Raw genomic sequence first — 24,829 nt, 5'->3', positions numbered from 1 at the left:
CTCCAGCTATTCGGAGCTCGAATACCGAGCTCGAATAGCTGAAAAAGAGCTTGAATATTCGAGCTACTCGAATATTCGAGCTCTGCTGAGCACCACTGCTTGCAACACGGGATAAGACGGGGCCTGCCTGGCCCTTTGGAGAGAGTAGATCTTCCACTACGGTATATCTCTCCACCATCTCCACCAGCTGCTCCGTTTTTTTGGGGTCTGCATGACTGACCCATCGCTGTAGTCCCACTGGCAGGGCACGCAGAAAACGATCCAGCACGAATCGCTCCACCATCTCAGGCCCAGTAAGTACCTCTGGTTGCAGCCACTTTGTCGCCAGTTGGATGAGGTCATACATCTGCGATCTGGCTGGACGATCCATCCGGTATTGCCAGCTGTACACCCTCTGTGCCCGGACCGCTGTGGTTACACCTAGTCGGGCCAGGATCTCTGCCTTTAGTCAATCATAGTTGAGGGCGTCTGCAGGGTTGAGATCGGAGTAGGCCTTCTGGGGTTCTCCCGTCAGGAACGGTGCAAGGATACCAGCCCATTTGTCTTTCGGCCATCCTTCCCGCTCTGCTGTCCTTTCAAACGTTTTTAGAAAGGCTTCCACATCATCTGTGGGTGTTAGTTTCTGCAGAAAGTGACTGGCTCTCACCATCGCCTGGTTGCTAGGGGCAGCTCCTGCTGTCTCTCTCCCCTGGGCCAGCTTCTGCACCGCCTCAAGCAGTATTTTGGCTTGCGCTTCTGAGGCCTCTCGCAGGGCTTCCATGGCTTGCTGTTGAGTCACCATACTCGCCTGCTGAGACACCATGCTCTGCTGCAGCTGCACAGTTGCTAAGGCCATTTGTTTCACCAATTCCTCCATCATGCAGACAAGGAGACTGGCCCTTTAAATGTCACTTTTTTGCCAGTTTTTCACCAGTTGTGAAGTTTAGAGGGGTCGCAGCCAGCACGCAGTACACAGATGTATAAAACAAAGTCCGTTTATTGTGCAGTAGAAGAAAAACAGCTTCAGTTCAGCAGTAACAAGTGGAAAATAAACAGTCAGCTTACTTCAGCTTGGTAATATAAAGTCCAGCAGGTTCAAACAAAGTTCAGTTTTGATCAGGCCAATACCATACTAACAACAGACCAGGGTATGGTTTGGCTTCCATCAAGTGCTCCAATATTCCTTGTCAGGAGATTCCGTAGCAGACATGCTACTTCTCCAACACCTCTCCTCAGACTGCCTGTGAGGCTGCTTCTTATGCATAAATTTGCATCTCATCAATACCATATTAGTGAGGCTCTCAGCCCCACTGACAACCAGGTGTGTACCTAGGTGGGATGGGAAGGCCCGCCCTTCCTTCCCTCCCATCCCAGGAGTCCGGCCCTGAAAAGAAAAAAACCAAGCAGCAACTGCTTGCTGCCAAAATCCGGACTCCTTACCTAGGACCACACAAGGATATTACACACATATATATATATAATGTGTATATATAATGTGTATACACACACACACACACACACACACTCACACTCACACTCACACTCACTCTCACTCTCACTCTCACTCTCACTCTCACTCTCACTCTCACTCTCACTCTCACTCTCACACTCACACTCACACTCACACACTCACACACTCACACACTCACACACTCACACACTCACACACTCACACACTCACACACTCACACACTCACACACTCACACACTCACACACTCACACACTCACACACTCACACACTCACACACTCACACACTCACACACACATTCACACACTCACACACTCACACACACACTCAACCCCCACTGCAATTGAGTGTTTTGGCCAGTTTGACAATGATTTTGATCATTTCAGTCATCTTGTTTACAATTAAATCAAAAAGGCACTTGTAAGTCAGACAAATATAACATAACATTTATAATGAAATAACCACAAATGTCTTTTCTGTGCTCACATGATTATCCATTTTATTCAACCCCCAAGTGACACTCATTCTTAGTACTTAGTACAACATCCTTGTCCCACCAGTTGGCTCCAGTCAGCACAGGTGTAGTCCAGCCGCGAGTGCTCACCTGTCGCGTTCTGTGCCTGCACAGTACTATGCAGACACAGGATGCTCCCGGCAACGGAAGAGCAATGGGGTGTGGCCGAGCCACACATGCGTAGTATGCAGACAATCAGAATTATCGGGTTGCCTATCGGAAGATCCAGGTGGCGTGGGAAGACTGTGAGGGACTGATCAGCCGTAGGTATGTATATTTTTTTTTTCTGGGCATCTCAGATTTTATTTAAGGTTACTGACAATTTTGGCATATCAGTTGTGTCGCTGTTGATACAGCATATAATAACTTTTTATTACCTATGCCATCAAAGTGAAACTTTTTTATTTCCTGGTATTTTTTTTCAGGATAATTTAGGCTTCCTTTGGGTAATAATTTTTTTTCAACTTTTATATAATTTCAAAGGCAATTTAGTAAGAAAAATTAGGCGTAAACACAAAAATTACAAATTTTTTCATGTTTCCCCTTCTTAATTTTTACATAAGTGCCACGGTTTTAAAACCACTCAAAATACTTTATTTGGATTATCATAGATAAAACAATGGCATATATGCCATATTTAATCACTAGTTGGGCATGTAGCGTACCATTATCGCCAGCATGTGCATCTGTATCGATTGCATGCGATCACTAGGGCGCAGTTTGGAGACCTCACTGCCTAATAGATGCATTGCTAGGCAACTACACTTTGATGCATACAGCGTTGGGTACCCGAGCTGTCGCTCTACTGATCGCATCCGATGCTATGTGTGGAAACCATTACAGGTGTGTAATGATCCGCTCAGCTGGATGCACTGGCAGACAGCTGTTTGACCATTCCTCTAGTCTGTGGGCTGCAGGTCTCTGCAAGAGAGACCTGTTTTTCCATTACAAGTTTCTGGTCTGTTCTGCTGCTGAGGAATTTGCATACACTCGTTATGCAAATCCCCTACCTGCCTCCTTTGATGACTGGCAGTATAAAGAGCTATGTTTCCCAGAGTCCTTGGCTGGTCATAAGGGTTAGTTCCTGTGTAACACTCGCCTGGAGTGTCAGCCTTGCTCTTTGTTGAAGATTAGCTTAGAGTAATTCCTGGAACTGCACTAGGCAGTTTCCCTAGTGCAGTTAGGATTGCTTATCTGTTTTGTTTGTCTGTTGCGATTGTCCTGTCCCAGCGGTGGTCGACAGGAAATCGTTCTGTGTGTCTGGGTGCTAACCGGAACAGCAATTGTTACTGGTAGCCCCTTCTGATCTGTTTTCCTGGATTGCACTAGCCTCTTGCGCTAGTGCTGTGGATCCTTCTAGTCTGCTACTCTCTTGCTGTACTTGGATCGCACTAGCCTCTTGCGCTAGTGCTGTGGATCCTTCTGTTCTGTCTTCCTGGATCGCACTAGCCTCTTTCGCTAGTGCTGTGGATCCTATCTCTCGCTTGTTCATGTTGGAGGCTCGGTGAGGTAACCGTTAAGCAAGCGCTCGCGTCCTCTGTTTCATGTTTGTCTGTCGGTGGTTAGTTAGGCGTGCTAGTCTCTGTTGTGCTTATCACGTGGACACCGCGCATAAACGCGTGCACTGTTGCGAATGAGTGCGGTGTTCGCGTTTAGCATAGGTAGAATTTAGTTAGTGTTAGGTCCCCTCCCATGGAGGAAAGACTTCTTCGACAGTGGGAGGGACGAGTACCTAACAAATTGCAAATTGTTAGTGGAAACTAACATCCTCCAAGTGGTAGACAGGTCATGTGTATGCTCATTGTGTATTTGAATCCCATGAGTGGGGTGTGCACTTTTTTGCAGGTAAGCACTCATCTGTTTTTAAGTAGCGCTGTTCATTTCTTTGCTATGTTATCTGTTTTGTTTGTCTGTTGCGATTGTCCTGTCCCAGCGGTGGTCGACAGGAAATCGTTCTGTGTGTCTGGGTGCTAACCGGAACAGCAATTGTTACTGGTAGCCCCTTCTGATCTGTTTTCCTGGTTTGCACTAGCCTCTTGCGCTAGTGCTGTGGATCCTTCTGGTCTGCTACTCTCTTGCTGTACTTGGATCGCACTAGCCTCTTGCGCTAGTGCTGTGGATCCTTCTGTTCTGTCTTCCTGGATCGCACTAGCCTCTTTCGCTAGTGCTGTGGATCCTATCTCTCGCTTGTTTATGTTGGAGGCTCGGTGAGGTAACCGTTAAGCAAGCGCTCGCGTCCTCTGTTTCATGTTTGTCTGTCGGTGGTTAGTTAGGCGTGCTAGTCTCTGTTGTGCTTATCACGTGGAGACCGCGCATAAACGCGTGCACTGTTGCGAATGAGTGCGGTGTTCGCGTTTAGCCAGCGTTTGTTATTTTCCGTATCTTCTCATTGTATGATTTGCTGTGCCTTTGCTACTCTTGTGCTCTTCCTTGCTGTAGCCTTGTGTCACCTCTGGCAATCGCCTCTCTCGCGATTGCGTTCCTACTTCATATCTGCTGTTGTGTATGCACCGTCGCGGGTTGGCGACTAGTTTGGTGCACACACATACAATCTGTCTCTGTGCTCATTCTCTTCCGCAATCGCTTCTCTTGCGATTGCGTTCTCACTTGGTTTCTTCTGTTGCGTGTCCACCGTCGCAGGTTGGCGGCTACATTGGTAGACATACATACATTCCTCATCTGTGCTTATTCGGTCTTGTGTCGCTGTTAGCAATCGCCATCTCCGGCGATTGCCTTCTCGCTTTGTCTTCCTGGTTGTGTTCATCGTCGCAGGGTGGCGACTAGTTTGGTGAACACACATACCCTCTGTCGCTTTGATCTCTCTCTTTCAGGGCTATCTTGCTCTGCGGTTCTTCCCTTCGTACAATTCCTGTCTGGCGTTCGTGGTAGGGCAGAGGAGGTGTTCCTCTGCACTCCACAGCTCCCCCTGTCGACAGGAATTTCCCTCTACAGGTGAATTGCACCTTTTGCTGGGTTCCCGCAAATTATACACTTGTGGAGGATTTCCGCAGTGTCAGCGCACTTCTTGTGCGCTGATCACGGAGAGAATTCCACAATCGTTACAAAGTGTCCATGAATCTTAAGGCCAAGTAAGGGTGACACAAGGGTTTAATTCATTTGGTAAGGGTTAAAACTTAACACAATCAATTAAAACAAAACTGATTTTACTAAAGCCTCATATACATGTCTGACTAAGTGACCTCCTCAGCGGATAGTCAGGCCCCCGACTAGCGACAGCTGCTCAGCAAGTAATCTGCCTGGCGGCCAACTTCTTTGAAGACGCAGCTCCCCCACATACCGCGTGGCATCATGTAGGCATTGCTCTGGTGACCCTCCACCCCCCGCTTAGCAACAGAACCAGCTACACAGCTGACCCTGGTCTTTACAAGCCAGCCCAGCGATGTCATCCAAGGGGATCGGTTCCCAATCTTAAGGTGTATGCACCTTAAGAAATACATGTCCAATTAACTATAGCATTTCTACAGTGACCATTGCAACTAGAGATGGCGAGTGAGATTTGAATAATCTGGTCTTGCTTGCAGCTTTGAAAAATCTGCAGGTAGTGCACTTGAGTGTCCTAGTTCTAAGCTGCATGCAAGTCAGTATTATTACCATATCGTTGACTGTTACTAATTGCTACAGTTGTCTTTCCATTTGTATTTCCTCATTGACGCTTTCCAGGGGTTGTAAAAGATATGCTTTGTTGGAGAATGGGAGACATGTATGAGGTACACAAAAGTGTGATGCATTATGAGGTATGAGACACTGAGGCACCTGAGATGCAATAGTGGGTAGAAAGGGTTTAGATATAAGGATAGATGAGCGAGTTACGATTTAAAGGGAATCTGAAGTGAAAATAAACTTATGATGATTTGTATGTGTAGTACAGCTAAGAAATAGAACATTAGTAGCAAAGGTATGAGTCTCATATTGTTTCCAGTACAGGAAGAGTTAAGAAACCTCATTCGTTATCTATGCAAAAGAGGTGCTCTGAGCTCGCTGACCAAGCTTGATTGGCTACAGTGCTGTTTTCTGAAGCCTTGATTTCAACCTGTCTCTCACTGTTTGTTGTTTAAGGTTTTACTGCAGGAAAGTTCAAAGGTTCATTAGCTCTGCTCTGTTTAATAGTTTAAAACACAGAGTGTAAGTTTGTATATGCATATATTAGAGAATGATGCAATGTTATAAAATAAAGCTATATAACTGAAAATAAAAATGACTTTTCTTTGCTACTAATGTTTTATTAATTATGCATACTCCACATACAATTCATTGTATCATAAGGTTTTTTCCACTTTAGTGTCACTTTAACTCTCAATGGGAACTGTTGTGGCCTCAAAACTGGACATAATAACTATTCATGTTCACCTATTAAAAGCCCTCATTAAAGGACAACTGTAGCAAGAGGGATATGGAGGCTGCCATATTTGTTTCCTTTTAAGCAATAACAGTTACCTGGCTATCCTGCTGACCCACTGCCTCTTAATACTTTTAGCCACAGCCCCTAAACAAGCATGTGGCAGATAAGGTGTTTCTGACATTCTTGTCAGATCTGATAAGATTAGCTGCATGCTTGTTAATGGTGTGATTCAGAAACTGCTGCAGCCAAACAGTTCAGCACGGCTGCCAGGCAACTGTTATTGTATAAAAGGAAATACATATGGCAGCCTCCATAGCCCTCTTGCTACAGGTGTCCTTTAAACTCTTACCCCTATCCATGTACATTAAAACCACCATAGTTCCTTGGGCAGGACCCCCACCAACACACATAATTCCTTCTAGGTTGATGCCTACATAGGTTTTGTTGAAATAAACCATATCCATGTTACCTCAGTTGTGCATTTTCCTTCGTGTTGCATTTCAATGTCTCTATTCCCTCTGAAAAAAAAAAACACCAATATATAAAATCTGTTAACCAAACCTTTGATTAAAATGATTACTTTCTCGTTATAAATATGAAGACCAATGGGAAACCTCAGCAGGGACTTCAAATATGTCTGTTTCCTTTAAGATGTGATGGGTGTGCATAGTGGGTCATCATACCAAGATAGAAAAAAATATATACAGAAGACAATATAAAGAACAGTTGGGTATCAGCTCTGTGTGCCTTATAACTTTTTCAAGTTGCCTTATTGCTTTCAGTTTGAGTTCATGTGGAATCAAAATATAATCTCAACTATTCAACTAGGTAGTTGATGATGGCAAACTACAAATATGGGGACGAGGGTTTATTGCGAGACGGAGGTCCGGTGTGAGGATTTTTGCAATTCACTTAAAACTATTACCTTCCTCAAAATATTAAATCAGAGAGGCAGACATAGGCTTGTGCAGGCCGTGCAGTTGCACAGGGGCCCCCATGCCCTCTAGGGCCCATGCAGCTGCGCCACAGTTAGGGCATGAGTATTCTGTCGGTTCTTCTCTGTGTATTTATCTCTGAAACCCATAAGGGAACAGTGATATTTGCTAGTGGCCGAGTCATACACAAGTATGTAATGTGTGCTACATTAAGAGCTATATCAGAGAAGAACTTGAGGCAGTGGATAGCCTCGGGCGCGATCAGGCCACCCACTCTCGGCTTGGGCTGCTCCCGATTGCCACTAAACAATGAAGAGAAAGAAAAGAGGGGCGCTCTAAGCCTTCGAGTAACAACAGTTAAGCACACTTCTAGGACAGGTCTCACCTAGTTCCAGTTTGGCCAGCACAGCGTACTAGGCCGCGGTCAGCGTTTGTCCCTCTCTGCCGAGCCGGGGACCAAGCTCTCCTAGTCGGATGGGGCGGATGGGGCGGATATGGCGTCACTCAGCTATAATGGTTAATGCTGCTCACTGGCCCTCATTGTATGAGCAGGCAGCGGCCCAGGGGGAGAACTCCCTCTATTCCCACAGGCCAGTCCGCACCTGACAGCAGGAGCTGTAATCAGCTCCAAAACTGCATGCACATTTACTTAAACATGCAGTGTACTAAAACTAATGTTACTGTTTCATATTGGACAATATAATCGCAATGCAATTATTTTGCAGTGGAATGTTCACATCTGATGCGCAAAATGGTGATCATTTTCCAAACAAGCACATTTACAATTGCAGAGAAACATACTTCTATGTACTATATGTGTTGCATGTACTAGTAACTCGCAAAGCACATTGCATTGTGGTCTTTTTTTTTTAGGATGTGCAGGGTGAAAGTAGCCTTGGGGGAAATTTAACCTTCCTGGCGGTCGGGCTATGCCGCGCAGGAAGATATCTCAGCCCCTGGTGGGGCGATTTTGCTCATTTAAAGTGCTATGCGCGCAGCTAGCACTTTGCTAGCCGTGAGCACAGCTTGATCGCCGCCGCTCTGCGGCGATCGTCCGCACGCAACGGCAGAACAGGGCCCCCCCCCCCCTCCCGCCAGAGCCCTGCGCTGCACGGACCAATGAGTTCCGGGCAGCGTTATGGGCTGGATCGGAGGCGTCTGACGTCCATGACATAATTCTGATCGTCGCCATGGCGACAGGAGAAGCCAAACAGGGGAACCGGTTATGTACGCGTTCCTCTGTTTGCTATTGATGCCGGCGATGATCGGACACATGCGCCCTCTAGTGGTGTTTCATGTAGCTACCACTCTGGTAGCTTTGAATGAAACAAAAAAAAAATAAAAAAAAATTGATTTCTGCCTATTTGGCAGAAAAAATAAACCGCCAGGAAGGTTAAGGGCCAAGAACAAAAAGGGCATAGATACCAACTCAAATGACATTCAATACAGTGGCGGAAAAATCCAACAGTGGGGGCCCTTGTGCAGAATAAATGAAGGGTCCCCATGTCAGTGGCCATAGTCATAGATTACGGTTAGTTAAAAATAATGTCAATAACATTAAAGTACATGGATCTAGGTTACATTCTGCAGGCACTGTGTAAGGCTAGGTCCACACTAGGCACGGTTGCAGGACGGACGCTGCAGTCCGGGATCAGGGGAAGTACCACCAGACCGCAAACTGATCCGTTTAAAAAAAAAAAGTGCATCAGTTTTGCATCAGTTTCCGTTTAGTTTTTTACCCCAAAAAACGGACAGAAAACGTCTATCATTAGAAAGGGAGTGGGAGGATTTTTTGGGCCAATATTAAAGTTCAGGCTATCCATTTTTTCATCCGTTTTTGGTGCTATTTTGCCTGTGGAGATGGAGTTGCGTTTTCCCATTGCTTTTCACTACCCATCCGTGTATCCGTGGTCCGTAAAAATGCAGCAATTCCGGACCTTCCGTTCAGGTTTTGAAAACAGGTCCCCGCAAACGCAGACGAATCTGTTTTTTTCTTGGGTGAGGACGGCTGCTATTTTTAACATTAGTATCCGGGACTTCATTTTTCATCAGGGCTGAAAAACGCAGCCACGGATACGTTTCCGGACCTAGTGTGGACTAGCTCTTAATGTCAGCACAGCGTACTAGGCCGCGGTCAGCGTTTGTCCCTCTCTGCCGAGCCGGGGACCAAGCTCTCCTAGTCGGATGGGGCGGATGGGGCGGATATGGCGTCACTCTCCCGCGCACTTTCTGGTGGTAGCTATGGATACGGGGACGCACGCTCGCGTCACAGTGCTACTGCGAGCGGCGTCTATGGGTTGGAAGTTGCGGTAGTCTGGCGCAAGGAAACCGCCACCGGAGGGTAATTAGGACTAAAAGTTTTTATTTAAAACAGACAACGCGTTTCACGGAGGATCAGCCTCCGCTTTTTCAAGTCTTATATGTTTAACAGGACAGTTTCATTTTATACAGAGACCTCATAGAGAATCAGCCAATCGGTTCTGTGTGGGGCGGGGATTGGGACCCTAGTGTGTATAATAGTGGGGAAGGACGTAGTCTTCCTAATAGAGGGTCTGGGGAAATAAGGTTATGCAGTATATCTCCTAAGGGGACACACTGGACAAATACAGTATTATATTAGACATATTCCTCCTATATAGATAAATAGGGGAGCAAGAAACGTAGAGGGCCTTCCATGCCCTCACACAAGACCCACTAGCCGTAACATCATGTTTAAAGAGATACACATGTATACAAAACACACACATTTCTACCTAAAAATTAATCCATTTCAATCATACCCAACACTTCATATGGCTCTAACCCCATCTACACAACTAAGATGTGCGTCTATCTAATCCCAGCCCTAGGTGTCACGGATAGCGCACAACTAGCCAAGGGGGGGGGGGGGAAGGAACAGAAAAGGTCCAGGGGTGCAGATTAGAAAATAGTATATAAAGATCAATGTACTATGGGCTGGAGATGGCCCATTTCTTCTAGACATTTATTAAGACCACCAGGTTCGAGGGTACCCAGCTTAAGGATCCAAAAGGACTCCCGTCTGCATAGGACCCTATATCGCTCATATTTATTTGGATGGCAGACTTGTTCTATGATAGTGGCCCCCAACATGTTAAAATCTCTCTTATGAACTGCATTAAAGTGGCTCGATACCCCATGTTTGGGTTCCCCTTTCATGATATTGGATCTATGTTTGTTAAGTCTAGTGTGGAACTCTTGGGTAGTACGGCCTACATAAAAGAGGTTACATGGGCAACTGAGCATATATATAACGTGTGTACTCTGACATGTGAGATGGCTTTTTATACTGTACTCTACTGAAGTGCCTGTCCTAAAGGTCGTTGTACCCCTGCCAATCGTTTTACAACAAAGACAGCGCTTAGACCTGCATGGATAGGATCCAGGCTTGGCTTGTGTCAGAAAATGCGTCTCAGGTTTGCTAGATGGATTCCTGGAGCTCAATCTACTAGGGGCTATGTGTCCCCTAATATTCTTGCTCCTTCTAAAAACTACCTGGGGTACAGACGGAAGGGCCTGCTTAAGAATGGGATCGCTCAACAGGACTGGCCAATATTTATTAAAGATGTTTTTGCACTCTTTGGCCTGTCCTGAAAAATTTACAACTATAGGCATACGTTTATTGATGGAATTTTGGTCGCTATTGGCCTGTTTCTTGGGCAGTAGGCAGTCTTGTTGTGTGAGAGTAGAAGCCCTCTCAAAGGCCGATTCTATCAAGGGAGTGGGGTAGTGTTTCTCCTGAAACCTTGTTCTCAATATTTCAGATTGTTTTATATAGTCCTCCTTATTAGTGCAGTTTCGGCGAAGCCGCTTGAATTGGCCAAATGGTACATTTTTTAACCAGGGTTTGTGGTGTGCGCTATGATAATCAAGATAGCCATTTCGATCTGTGGGCTTGAAGTAATTCGTAGTGCTAATACTGGCATCTCTGGGATCGACTTTGATGTCTAGATCCAAGAAGTGTACCTGTAGATTATCTGTCTCCATTGTAAAGGATAAACCCAAGTTGTTCCCGTTGAGATAGTCCCTATAACCATACAAGTCCTCTGTGGTACCCTCCCACACACATATTATGTCATCAATGAAACGGCGATGGAGCACGAGGCTCCCACGAAAGGGATTGTCTGGGGACCAGATGATTTGTTCCTCTAGCCAACCCATGTATAGATTAGCGAAGGCCGGAGCGAACCTCGTCCCCATCGCCGTTCCCCGTAGCTGCAGGTAAAATGAGTCCAAAAAAGTGAAATAGTTGGTTTTCAAAATGAACTCTATAGAGTCCAATATAAACTGTTTTTGTACATCTGGCATCAAGGGATCCCCTTCTAGGTAATACCCAATGGCTTTAAGTCCCAAATCATGGGGTATATTCGTGTAAAGGGCATTTACATCAAATGTGGCCCATCTATAGGTGGAGGTGGACCATTTGATCTCTTTTATTACCTGTAATGTGTGTGTCGTATCTTTCAAATAAGCAGGGAGCTGACAGACAAACTTCTGGAGATGTAGGTCTATATAGTGGGAGAGGCCACTAGTGATCGAATCTATCCCCGCGATTATAGGTCTACCAGGGGGATTTTTTGGGCACTTATGCACTTTTGGCAGGTGATAGAAGAAGGGAGTTTTGGGTGCTTCAATATTTAGATAGTTATATTCTTCCATGTTCAGGACACCATTGGATAGGGCCTGGCTTATAAGGTCTCGGTATTTTCTCAAAAAAGGTTCAGTGGGGTCACTCATAAGTTTTTTGTAGTATTGTGTGTCCCCCAAGAGTCGAAGAGCTTCTTGTATATATGTCTCCCTATCCTGAATGACCACCCCGCCCCCCTTATCCGTTTCTCTAATCACGATAGTATCATTATCCTTTAGCAGTTTGAGTGCTCTTTTTTCTTTCAGAGTAAGGTTCTGCTGGCGTATGGATTTATTAGGGAGTTTAAGTAGATCGTTGGTCACTAATTGACAAAACGTCTCAACTTGGGGTCCTTTGTACTGTGTAGGGTTAAACTTGGATTTTCCCTTTAGACTAGTAGCGATGGGTTTCATAAGAATCGATTCCATTAGATTGTCAGGTGAGGCTGTCAAGGAGTCCGTAGGTCTAATTGTGCCCACCACCTCCATATCTGTCCCACCCCCATCAGCAGGAACTCTTTTGTTGTTCTTTAATGCAAAAAATCTTTGTAAGGACAATTTGCGAATGTAGGAGTGTACATCAGTCAAGAGTTGGTATATATTAGCCTTACTATTAGGGCAAAAGGATAGCCCTTTCATTGATGACATAATATGTGTGTGGGAGGGTACCACAGAGGACTTGTATGGTTATAGGGACTATCTCAACGGGAACAACTTGGGTTTATCCTTTACAATGGAGACAGATAATCTACAGGTACACTTCTTGGATCTAGACATCAAAGTCGATCCCAGAGATGCCAGTATTAGCACTACGAATTACTTCAAGCCCACAGATCGAAATGGCTATCTTGATTATCATAGCGCACACCACAAACCCTGGTTAAAAAATGTACCATTTGGCCAATTCAAGCGGCTTCGCCGAAACTGCACTAATAAGGAGGACTATATAAAACAATCTGAAATATTGAGAACAAGGTTTCAGGAGAAACACTACCCCACTCCCTTGATAGAATCGGCCTTTGAGAGGGCTTCTACTCTCACACAACAAGACTGCCTACTGCCCAAGAAACAGGCCAATAGCGACCAAAATTCCATCAATAAACGTATGCCTATAGTTGTAAATTTTTCAGGACAGGCCAAAGAGTGCAAAAACATCTTTAATAAATATTGGCCAGTCCTGTTGAGCGATCCCATTCTTAAGCAGGCCCTTCCGTCTGTACCCCAGGTAGTTTTTAGAAGGAGCAAGAATATTAGGGGACACATAGCCCCTAGTAGATTGAGCTCCAGGAATCCATCTAGCAAACCTGAGACGCATTTTCTGACACAAGCCAAGCCTGGATCCTATCCATGCAGGTCTAAGCGCTGTCTTTGTTGTAAAACGATTGGCAGGGGTACAACGACCTTTAGGACAGGCACTTCAGTAGAGTACAGTATAAAAAGCCATCTCACATGTCAGAGTACACACGTTATATATATGCTCAGTTGCCCATGTAACCTCTTTTATGTAGGCCGTACTACCCAAGAGTTCCACACTAGACTTAACAAACATAGATCCAATATCATGAAAGGGGAACCCAAACATGGGGTATCGAGCCACTTTAATGCAGTTCATAAGAGAGATTTTAACATGTTGGGGGCCACTATCATAGAACAAGTCTGCCATCCAAATAAATATGAGCGATATAGGGTCCTATGCAGACGGGAGTCCTTTTGGATCCTTAAGCTGGGTACCCTCGAACCTGGTGGTCTTAATAAATGTCTAGAAGAAATGGGCCATCTCCAGCCCATAGTACATTGATCTTTATATACTATTTTCTAATCTGCACCCCTGGACCTTTTCTGTTCCTTCCCCCCCCCCTTGGCTAGTTGTGCGCTATCCGTGACACCTAGGGCTGGGATTAGATAGACGCACATCTTAGTTGTGTAGATGGGGTTAGAGCCATATGAAGTGTTGGGTATGATTGAAATGGATTAATTTTTAGGTAGAAATGTGTGTGTTTTGTATACATGTGTATCTCTTTAAACATGATGTTACGGCTAGTGGGTCTTGTGTGAGGGCATGGAAGGCCCTCTACGTTTCTTGCTCCCCTATTTATCTATATAGGAGGAATATGTCTAATATAATACTGTATTTGTCCAGTGTGTCCCCTTAGGAGATATACTGCATAACCTTATTTCCCCAGACCCTCTATTAGGAAGACTACGTCCTTCCCCACTATTATACACACTAGGGTCCCAATCCCCGCCCCACACAGAACCGATTGGCTGATTCTCTATGAGGTCTCTGTATAAAATGAAACTGTCCTGTTAAACATATAAGACTTGAAAAAGCGGAGGCTGATCCTCCGTGAAACGCGTTGTCTGTTTTAAATAAAAACTTTTAGTCCTAATTACCCTCCGGTGGCGGTTTCCTTGCGCCAGACTACCGCAACTTCCAACCCATAGACGCCGCTCGCAGTAGCACTGTGACGCGAGCGTGCGTCCCCGTATCCATAGCTACCACCAGAAAGTGCGCGGGAGAGTGACGCCATATCCGCCCCATCCGCCCCATCCGACTAGGAGAGCTTGGTCCCCGGCTCGGCAGAGAGGGACAAACGCTGACCGCGGCCTAGTACGCTGTGCTGACATTAAGAGCTAGTCCACACTAGGTCCGGAAACGTATCCGTGGCTGCGTTTTTCAGCCCTGATGAAAAATGAAGTCCCGGATACTAATGTTAAAAATAGCAGCCGTCCTCACCCAAGAAAAAAACAGATTCGTCTGCGTTTGCGGGGACCTGTTTTCAAAACCTGAACGGAAGGTCCGGAATTGCTGCATTTTTACGGACCACGGATACACGGATGGGTAGTGAAAAGCAATGGGAAAACGCAACTCCATCTCCACAGGCAAAATAGCACCAAAAACGGATGAAAAAATGGATAGCCTGAACTTTAATATTGGCCCAAAAAATCCTCCCACTCCCTTTCTAATGATAGACGTTTTCTGTCCGTTTTTTGGGGTAAAAAACTAAACGGAAACTGATGCAAAACTGATGCACTTTTTTTTTTTAAACGGATCAGTTTGCGGTCTGGTGGTACTTCCCCTGATCCCGGACTGCAGCGTCCGTCCTGCAACCGTGCCTAGTGTGGACCTAGCCTTACACAGTGCCTGCAGAATGTAACCTAGATCCATGTACTTTAATGTTATTGACATTATTTTTAACTAACCGTAATCTATGACTATGGCCACTGACATGGGGACCCTTCATTTATTCTGCACAAGGGCCCCCACTGTTGGATTTTTCCGCCACTGTATTGAATGTCATTTGAGTTGGTATCTATGCCCTTTTTGTTCTTGGCCCTTAACCTTCCTGGCGGTTTATTTTTTCTGCCAAATAGGCAGAAATCAATTTTTTTTTATTTTTTTTTTGTTTCATTCAAAGCTACCAGAGTGGTAGCTACATGAAACACCACTAGAGGGCGCATGTGTCCGATCATCGCCGGCATCAATAGCAAACAGAGGAACGCGTACATAACCGGTTCCCCTGTTTGGCTTCTCCTGTCGCCATGGCGACGATCAGAATTATGTCATGGACGTCAGACGCCTCCGATCCAGCCCATAACGCTGCCCGGAACTCATTGGTCCGTGCAGCGCAGGGCTCTGGCGGGAGGGGGGGGGGGCCCTGTTCTGCCGTTGCGTGCGGACGATCGCCGCAGAGCGGCGGCGATCAAGCTGTGCTCACGGCTAGCAAAGTGCTAGCTGCGCGCATAGCACTTTAAATGAGCAAAATCGCCCCACCAGGGGCTGAGATATCTTCCTGCGCGGCATAGCCCGACCGCCAGGAAGGTTAAATTTCCCCCAAGGCTACTTTCACCCTGCACATCCTAAAAAAAAAAGACCACAATGCAATGTGCTTTGCGAGTTACTAGTACATGCAACACATATAGTACATAGAAGTATGTTTCTCTGCAATTGTAAATGTGCTTGTTTGGAAAATGATCACCATTTTGCGCATCAGATGTGAACATTCCACTGCAAAATAATTGCATTGCGATTATATTGTCCAATATGAAACAGTAACATTAGTTTTAGTACACTGCATGTTTAAGTAAATGTGCATGCAGTTTTGGAGCTGATTACAGCTCCTGCTGTCAGGTGCGGACTGGCCTGTGGGAATAGAGGGAGTTCTCCCCCTGGGCCGCTGCCTGCTCATACAATGAGGGCCAGTGAGCAGCATTAACCATTATAGCTGCATGCCCAACCAGTGCTCATTCCCAGCACTGAAGCTGCTCGATCCACTGTTACGCCAGCAGTGAGCAAGTGTGGCACTCTGGCTGTGTCGAGAGAGAGCTGAAGACTTTGTCCTGGCTGTCTGGGGTGTCCAAACTCTGACCCCCCCCCCTTCCCCCAACCTTGAACTTTCTCATTGGAACCTGCAGCATGCTGTAAACAGGGCAGTGCTAGCAAGTGATGACACTGCAAGGGGACCCTGGCTGCACCCGGCCAAGAAAAAGTAGTAGTCAGGCAGAGGAAAAAAGGCGAAGGTATTACTGTGTGAGCGTGTTTGTCTGTGTGCAAGACTGTGTGTATAAATGTGACTATTAACAATCCATTGGACGAGCTGTTGTTTCTAATCAGAAGTATAATTGATTGGAAACGGTCCTACTTGTGCCCTCTAACGGCTAAAACCCCGCTGAGCAATTTGATCAGATTGATGAGATTGGTCAGTTTTTGGGATCGATCCCATTGATATTATTGATTATGGTTACCAGGTGTTTGGGCATTAGTAGGCGCAACCGTTTATTTCAAATCGATTATACCGCTGATTGGAAACGATGGATCGATTCGTACATAGGATCAAATCCCACGAATTTGATCATTATGATCTAAAACCACTGTTGGACCCACTACCAGATGGAAAACTATCCAATCAGATAAATGGAGTTGATCTGTTTTTCGGAATGATCCCATCAATCTGATTGTATAGCTATTTTTCATCTGTTAGTGGGCTCGACCGATCAACCATAATGATCATATCGGATGATGAGCACTGTTGTGTGTGTCTGTGTTTTGGAAAAACTGCAAAACGGATGGGGGTCATACATGTAAAATGGGCACAGAGGATAGCTGTAAGTAAAATATCAATGAATTACCTATATTTTACAAGTTTATTTTGATAGTAGACTATCAGTAAATGTACTGATATTCTACTATGACCTGACCTAAACTAACCTTACCCTCACACAAGCCCTCCCTCCAGAATGTTTAAAGGACAACTAAAGTGAGAAGAATATGGAGGCTGACATACAGTATTTATTTCCTTTTAAACAAAACCAGTTTCCTGGCAGCCTTGCTGATCTGTTTGGCTACAGTATTGTCTGCATATCGCCAGAAACCAGCATGCAGCTAATCTTGTCAGATCTGACAATGGGCCTGATTCACAAAGCGGTGCTAACAGTTAGCAAGCTGGTGAAAAGCCCTTTATCATGCCTAAACTCAGTTTAGGCATGATAAGTTTAGGTGTGATACGTTTAGGTGTGATAAGTTTAAGCACCAACTGGGTTAGCACCGCTGTGCACAGCTGATCAAATGTTTTGCACTAGCAAAGTCTGGTGCACTTCGCATAGAGTTTAATGGCGCTGCTTTGCGTGCGGGACTTTGCGCGCGATCTAAACTTATCATGCCTAAACTTATCATGCCTAAACTGGCTTTTCACCAGCATGGTGCAATGGTTATCACGCCTAAAGTCTCTAACTGGGTTAGCACCGCTTTGTGAATCGAGCCCATTGTCAGAAACACCTGATCTGCTGCATGCTTGTTCAGGGTCAATGGCTAAAAGTATTAGAGGCAGAAGGTCAGAAGGATGCCAGGCGACCTGTATTGCTTAATAGGAAATAAATATGGCAACCTTCATATCCCTCTTATTTCAGTTGTCATTTAACCCTCGGTTGTCATTTAACTCCCTCAGCCGATGCTTAACCATAGACCCCGTTCACATTACAAACGCGGACGGCCATGTGTGTGTTGCGTGGCTGATCCCATAACTGAAAAGTGAATGGGACAGCCACACGTTTTTGCAAAAAATGCATGCAGCATACGTTCCCGGACCGCATGCAGTGTGAACATCAGACAGTGCACTGTCTGATGTCGTGCGTGTCGGCCTCCTACCAAAGCCTAACCCTAAGACCCACACCAATGCACACCGTAATGCCTAATCTTATCCGCTGGGACAATATGGGCTCACATGTCATTTGGGCACCCATAGTGCCTGATAAAACAGCTAACACCCAAATGACCTGTAGTAGCTGCTGATTGCAGCTATCAATATAAGCTCCCATAACCAGTGGTGGCTCCAGCTTCAGATTTTTTTGGGGGGAAGTAATGGGGCACAATGGCTAGCTGGTAGGGCCCATTCTGGCACAGGACAAGACAAATATATACCCAGCTATAATCTACTACGTACCATGCATCTTCTTACACTGCAAAAAGTGGGGGTGTTGCATTGGCTGCAATGGGCCAGTACAGCAAAGGAATGCATCAGGCGCACATTGCCCTGCAAGGCAGCAATTAATGGGCTGGGAAGGGCTATCTCAGAGGTACCCCCCAATATTAGGTAGTTAGAGGTGACTCTGGTATTTGGTTGCCCCTCCCCCTCCCCTAGTATTGTTAGCACATGTACTACTTCCTCATTATATGTAGCTGATTTTCCCCTCCCCCAGTATATTATGTATACTGTAAAGTGTTGCAGAAGATGTCAGTTCTACATTAATAGATTATAATAATATGGTAGGACATTATGCTGGTAATACACGGTACGTTTTCGCGCTCGATTTTGCGTCAGATCGATTTTCGTGCTCGATTCCGCGTCCCAGTCGCCTATCTCCCAAATCTTTCCGCATTGTTCCCTTAAATGTACGCATTGTTCCCTTATCTGTATGCATTGTTCCCGAGCGCGGAATCGATCCGGCGGGACATCGGACAGGTTGGAAATTATCAATCGAGCCATCTTAATGGCTTACAAACGAACCGTGCATTCCCAGCATTAGACTGAGACTATGGTAGGATTAGATTGTTAGCTCCTCTGAGGATAGTCAGTACTCTGTAAAGTGCTGCAGAAAATGTCAGTGCTATATAAATCCTATATAATAAAACCACAGGTGTCCCTGCACCACCTTTACCCTTAAAGAGGCACTTAAGCCTAGTAAAAAAAAAATGAGTTTTACTCACCTGGGGCTTCTATCAGCCCCCTGCAGCCGATCGGTGCCCTCGCCGTGTCTCTGCGATGCTCCAGTCCCGGTTTCGCCGTCAGGACCTGACAGGCATGGGAACGCGAGTGATTCTTCGCGTTCCCAGCCAAAATATCGCCCCCTATGCGGCTATTGCAGCTCTTTGTGCACTTTAACAGGATTGTGGGCCATCCTTTACCTCCAAAGCCAGGCCAACTGAAGGTAAATTGTCATTTCAAGTTTACCATTCCTTGTTTGTGAACTGACCTGAAAAAGTGAGATTGATAAAAGCTTGATTATCCAATAATGGGCTCTATTCACAAAACTTCTCATGCACGACTTATTTAACACCTAATTGATAAAAAATTACATTTACAAGCAAAATGATCACTCAAAGTTGTTCCTGATTAACTTCATTTCAATATTATTTTTGTTCTTTGCAAGTTTAAAATGTAATGTAAATAGGGTGAAAACCGAGGAAAATACCGTAGGTGAAAAAGCTTTATGAATCATGCCCAATGTATACATACTGTTTTGCATTGCATAGGTCGCATTCATTAGCATAGCTGTTGCCATCTGTTCCACACATTGGCTTCAAGTTTCTGGGACAGGCAAGAAAACCATCTTTACCCTTTGGGTAGTTGCACACAACCTGTAAATGAAGGGAAGAAAAAATATTTGACAGGTTAAACAGTAAAATAATATTCAGCATAGACCAGTCTGTTTTAAAGAAAACCTGTAACAAGAAAAAGTTCCCCTGGGGGGTATTCACCTTGGGTGGGGGAAGCCTATGGATCCGATTAAGGCTTCCCCCGTCCTCCTGTGTCCCACGGCGATCCCGCTGTGCCCATCCGAACAACGGGGATGTAAATATTTACCTTCCCAGCTCCAGTGCAGGCGCTTTATCGGCTCTCTGCTCGGAGATAAGAGGAAATAGCCGATCGCTGTCGGGCTGCTCAACTGTGCAGGCGCAAGTCTCCTGTGCCTGCGTAGTAGAGCGGTGTGACGCTCACACAGTTCCCAAGAAAACCGTGTGTAAGTCATTCAAGTCGCAAACGCAAATTCCCTTGCAAAATAGTAGAAATGTCATTGTCTTTTTAAAACCACTGTTTTTTTTTCTCTCCTTCCTGGCTCTGCTAGCAAGGACTGGCAGTTTTCTAATTACATAGTCTCTCGCATCTAAGTGTGAAGAGCGGGTTTCCTGGCCTCATGGGACCCCCTCATCCTTGAGAGATTAGATGGACAGAACCTAATAAAAAGCATCCTTTTCTGGACTGTTGAGAACCGACCCAGCAGGTGTCCAACACGTAGCTGCCTTCTGGCCTGAGTTGAGACACAGGAGTGATCCTTATCACTCCAGCTGGGGACTCCCAAAAGTTCAACCAACCTTACAAACTATATTTAACAATAGGCACAGTTTTGTAATATTTCTGGTGTTACCAAGATAGCAGGTCCATCATCTGAAATCTTTGTCTATAACATCAGACAGCCAGCTGGACACTGGCACCTCACTTGAATTATTTCTCACAAAGGGCCTCTTGGCCTCTATGGCAATCGGCCATCTTGGACTTCCTCCAAAGACTTGCCGCATGACTACCAATAACGGTATTTGAACTGTGCATTAAAGACATTGGGCTTGATTCACAAAAGAGTGCTAACTGTTAACACGGCCGTTTTCGCGCGAATTTTCGCATTGCGCGCGATGAAACGATAACGTTTTCGCACGCAAACGTGAATTTTCCTGCGAAATCAATATTGTTTTATGCAATGTGAAAATTCGTGCAAAAACGGCCGTGCTAACAGTTAGCACTCTTTTGTGAATCAAGCCCATTCTGTTTCTTTTCATCTCTATTCTCTTTCTATCAAACCAAGCTGTTCTGCCGGACAACTATGTTTACCTGTGGGCTAAAATAGGCTATGTGTATGTAGTTTTAGAATAAAAACTAACGATTTTATCGTTCAGTTTTGTGCCTCTTCTGGCCATCTGATTGTCACTCCACGAATCTGTCCTCTGAAGAGTCAGTCATACTACCGCATTGTTTTATGATTTTCTTATAAATTGTTGATTTGCTAGCTACGTTGTAAATAACAGTTTCTTCCCTCTAGGATTAGCTAGCACACGATTTCCTGTGCGAAATCAATAACTTTAGTTCTCGATTGGACATCCTTCGGAAGTGACTGTTCCCCGAACGGTGACTGGAGCATGTCGAACGTGATTGGGCTGGCTACCGTATTATGATAGCGTTGGGGTCTCTTCGCCTTATCAATCGGAGAGTGGTGGCAGTGAATTTACCCAATGTCCAGCGCGAAATCAATATTTTTCATTTACCGATTGTACATAGAAATCGTGAATGTACATGTATGGGCACCTCCAACCATTCTTAACCATTTACTACGCACACAGTGAATTGGCCTCCAGAAGTCTCTAGTGCATGAGACTGGCATGGCAACAGTGGCCTAGTAATACGGGATTGGTGAGTGATTGTCACATTACATGTTGGCAGCTGCGCGACCAATCTCTATTGTCAGTCTGCTCATCGTACTTCCTGCGTATGCTAATGGGAGCAGATTAGACGGGATTGGCATGCTCTGTCACATTAACCTTCTTCCTCTGACGATCCAGCAACCGGTCTTTGTTGTCCGTCTGCTCACCGTACTTCCTGCATACGCTAACGGGAGCAGATTAGACGGGATCGCGGGGCTGGATTGTCACAAGCGGACCCGACAGAGATCAGTTATTTCCGTGCTGAGAGCCGTAACCGCGCCACCCGTTAGAGCCAGGGAAGGTTAATAAATCTAGCTTGTCAGGCTTGTCGAGCCAGGATTGCGGGAGACTTTGGGGCAGCCGGTGCTGGATTGCCTGCAGCTACAGGAGAGGGGGAAGCCTCATTGGGACCCTAAAGGTAGCCATACACTGGTCCATTTGCCATCAGATTCGACCAACAGACAGATCCCTATCTGATCGAATTTGATCAGAGAGGGATCGTATGGCTACCTTTACTGCAAACATATTGTGAACCGATTTCAGCCTGAAACCGTTCACAATCTGTGGTGGTGGTGGTGCTGCCGCCGCTTCCCCCCCATCCCGCATACTTTACCTGCTCCGCCGGCGCGACTCCCAGGTCTCCGCTCTTCTTCTCCGCTCTGGTCTGGTCTCCGGCATGCTTCCCTTCTTCCTGTCTGGGGGAAGTTTAAACAGTAGAGTGCCCTCTACTGTTTAAACTTCCTGCCGGGACAGGAAGAAGGGAAGCATGCCGGAGACCAGACCAGACCAGAGCGGAGAAGAAGAGCGGAGACCCGGGAGTCGCGCCGGCGGAGCAGGTAATGTATTGCAGCTCTATTGCGTCGGTCGTCGGGCACTCGAACGCCACTAGCGATGCGCTCTTTACCCGCGGGCGATCGACGGTTATTTTCCGCACGGCGCGATCGACGGGATCGGACGGAATGGATCGAAATTCGGCGTGTAGCGCGAACGATTGGCAGCAGATTCGATCCCAGTGATCGAATCTGCTGTTGAAACGGCAGCAAATCGGGCCAGTGTATGGCCAGCTTTAGGCTTCCCTTCGCAAGATAAGTACCCCACAAGGGACTTTTTTTCAGTACAGGGTCTCTTTAACCCTTTCAACCTGAAGGCGAGCTTCAAATAATTTTTGGATCTCAGGGAACCACTGTATTAGCAGAGGGTGTGGATATTTTTTTTGAAAGTGGCATAGTGGTTAACCACTTCCCAAACACAGGGTTTTCCCCTTAAACGTAGTAGAGTATTTTTCACACTCCTCCCATTCATTATATATAACTATATTACTACTTCTCACAACAAAATTATCTCTATCTTGTTTTTTTCGCTACAAATTAGGCTTTTCAGGGGTAATACTTTATTTTAGCAATTTCGTTGTTCTCTATGCATTTTAAAGGGAAAAAAAAGAGGGAAAAAATGAAAAATACACTATTTCTCCATTTTAAACCACTATAGCATACCTCCCAACATTTTGAGATGAGAAAGAGGGACACTTAAAGAGGAACTGTAACGGCAAAACGTCCCCTGGGGGGTACTCACCTCTGGTGGGGGAAGCCTCAGGATCCTAATGAGGCTTCCCACGCCGTCCTTCGTCCCTCGGGGGTCTCGCTGCAGCCCTCCGTACAGCAGCGACGTAATATTTACCTTCCTGGCTCCTGCACAGGCGCTCTGACGGCTGTCGGCTCTGAAGTAGGCGGAAATACCCAATCGCCGTCGGGTCCGCTGTGCTGCGCAGGTGCAAGTCTCCGGCGCCTGCGCAGTAGAGCGGACCCGACGGAGATCGGGTATTTCCGTCTATTTCCGAGCCGAAAGCAGCCACAGCGCCCCCGATGGAGCCAGTAAAGGTAAATATTGAAATTACAGTCGGGCCTGTCGCCGGACTGTTCGGAGGGCTGCAGCGAGACCCCCGTGGGACAGAGGACGGCGTGGGAAGCCTCTGTAGGATCCGGAGGCTTCCCCCACCCGAGGTGAGTACCCCCCAGGGGATCTTTTTGAAGTTACAGAGTCTCTTTAAGCCACACCCCTGCCACACCCCTAATCACGCCCCCATCACAACCCTAGTCACGCATACCATAAAGATTTCATAAGAAAAGTATGTCATTTTATAATTTAAACTACACTGGTCCTTTCTATCCTGGTTCATTTTCCTTCATAACAGATGGAAATAAGAAATATATGAGTTTAAAGGATGAGTATAAAGTTTAGAGTCAATTTAACACATTTTTCAGTAGGTCTGTTCATCAGTTCTGTGAGAGGGACAAATGAGGAGGAAAGAGCGACAGGACTCCCAAAGATGCACAGTTGGGAGATATGGGAGAGGGAGATACACCGCATGGCAGGGGACACTGGAGAGGGGGACACACAGCAGGGCAGGGCAGGGGACACTGGAGAGAAAGATACAGCAGGGCAGGGGACACTGGAGATAGGGACACACAGCATGGCAGGGCAGGGGACACTGGAGATAGGGACACACAGCATGGCAGGGGACACTGGAGATGGGGACACACAGCATGGCAGGGGACACTGGAGATGGGGACATAACATGGCAGGGGACACTGGAGATGGGGACACAGCATGGCAGGGGACACTGGAGAGGAAAACACAGCAGGGCAGAGGACACTGGAGAGGAAGACACAGCAGGGCAGGGGACACTAGAGAGGAAGAAACAGCAGGGCAGGGGACACACAGCATGGCAGGGGACACTGGAAATGGGGACACACAGCATGGCAGGGGACACTGGAGAGGAAGACACAGCAGGGCAGGGGACAGTGGAGAGGGGGACACAGCATGGCAGGGGACACTGGAGAGGGGGACACACAGCATGGCAGGGCAGGGAACACTAGAGAGGAAGACACAGCAGGGTAGGGGACACTGGAGATGGGGACACACAGCATGGCAGGGGACACTGAAGAGGAAGAAACACAGCAGGGCAGGGGACACTGGAGATGGGGACACAGCATGGCAGGGGACACTGGAGAGGAAGACACAGCAGGGCAGAGGACACTGGAGAGGAAGACACAGCAGGGCAGGGGACACTAGAGAGGAAGAAACAGCAGGGCAGGGGACACACAGCATGGCAGGGGACACTGGAAATGGGGACACACAGCATGGCAGGGGACGCTGGAGAGGAAGACACAGCAGAGCAGGGGACAGTGGAGAGGGGGACACACAGCATGGCAGGGGACACTGGAGAGGGGGACACACAG

General features: G+C 46.4%; 1 protein-coding gene across 1 annotated transcript in view; it reads right to left on the bottom strand.

Annotated features, from left to right (window-relative positions):
* LOC137561555 (serine protease inhibitor Kazal-type 1-like) overlaps positions 1 to 24,829 on the bottom strand; it is a 68,336-nt gene that overhangs the window by 31,737 nt on the left and 11,770 nt on the right. Inside the window, exons 3-4 of the mRNA XM_068272869.1 lie at positions 19,636 to 19,757; positions 6,793 to 6,841 (exon numbers count right to left, since the gene is read on the bottom strand). Coding sequence (XP_068128970.1) covers positions 6,793 to 6,841; positions 19,636 to 19,757 — 171 coding nt within the window. The remainder of the gene's footprint in view (positions 1 to 6,792; positions 6,842 to 19,635; positions 19,758 to 24,829) is intronic.

The sequence above is a fragment of the Hyperolius riggenbachi genome, chromosome 3 (genome assembly GCF_040937935.1).
Source record: "Hyperolius riggenbachi isolate aHypRig1 chromosome 3, aHypRig1.pri, whole genome shotgun sequence".
In the NCBI taxonomy this organism is placed as follows: Eukaryota; Metazoa; Chordata; class Amphibia; order Anura; family Hyperoliidae; genus Hyperolius; species Hyperolius riggenbachi.
This window is presented reverse-complemented; position numbering and strand designations above follow the sequence as displayed.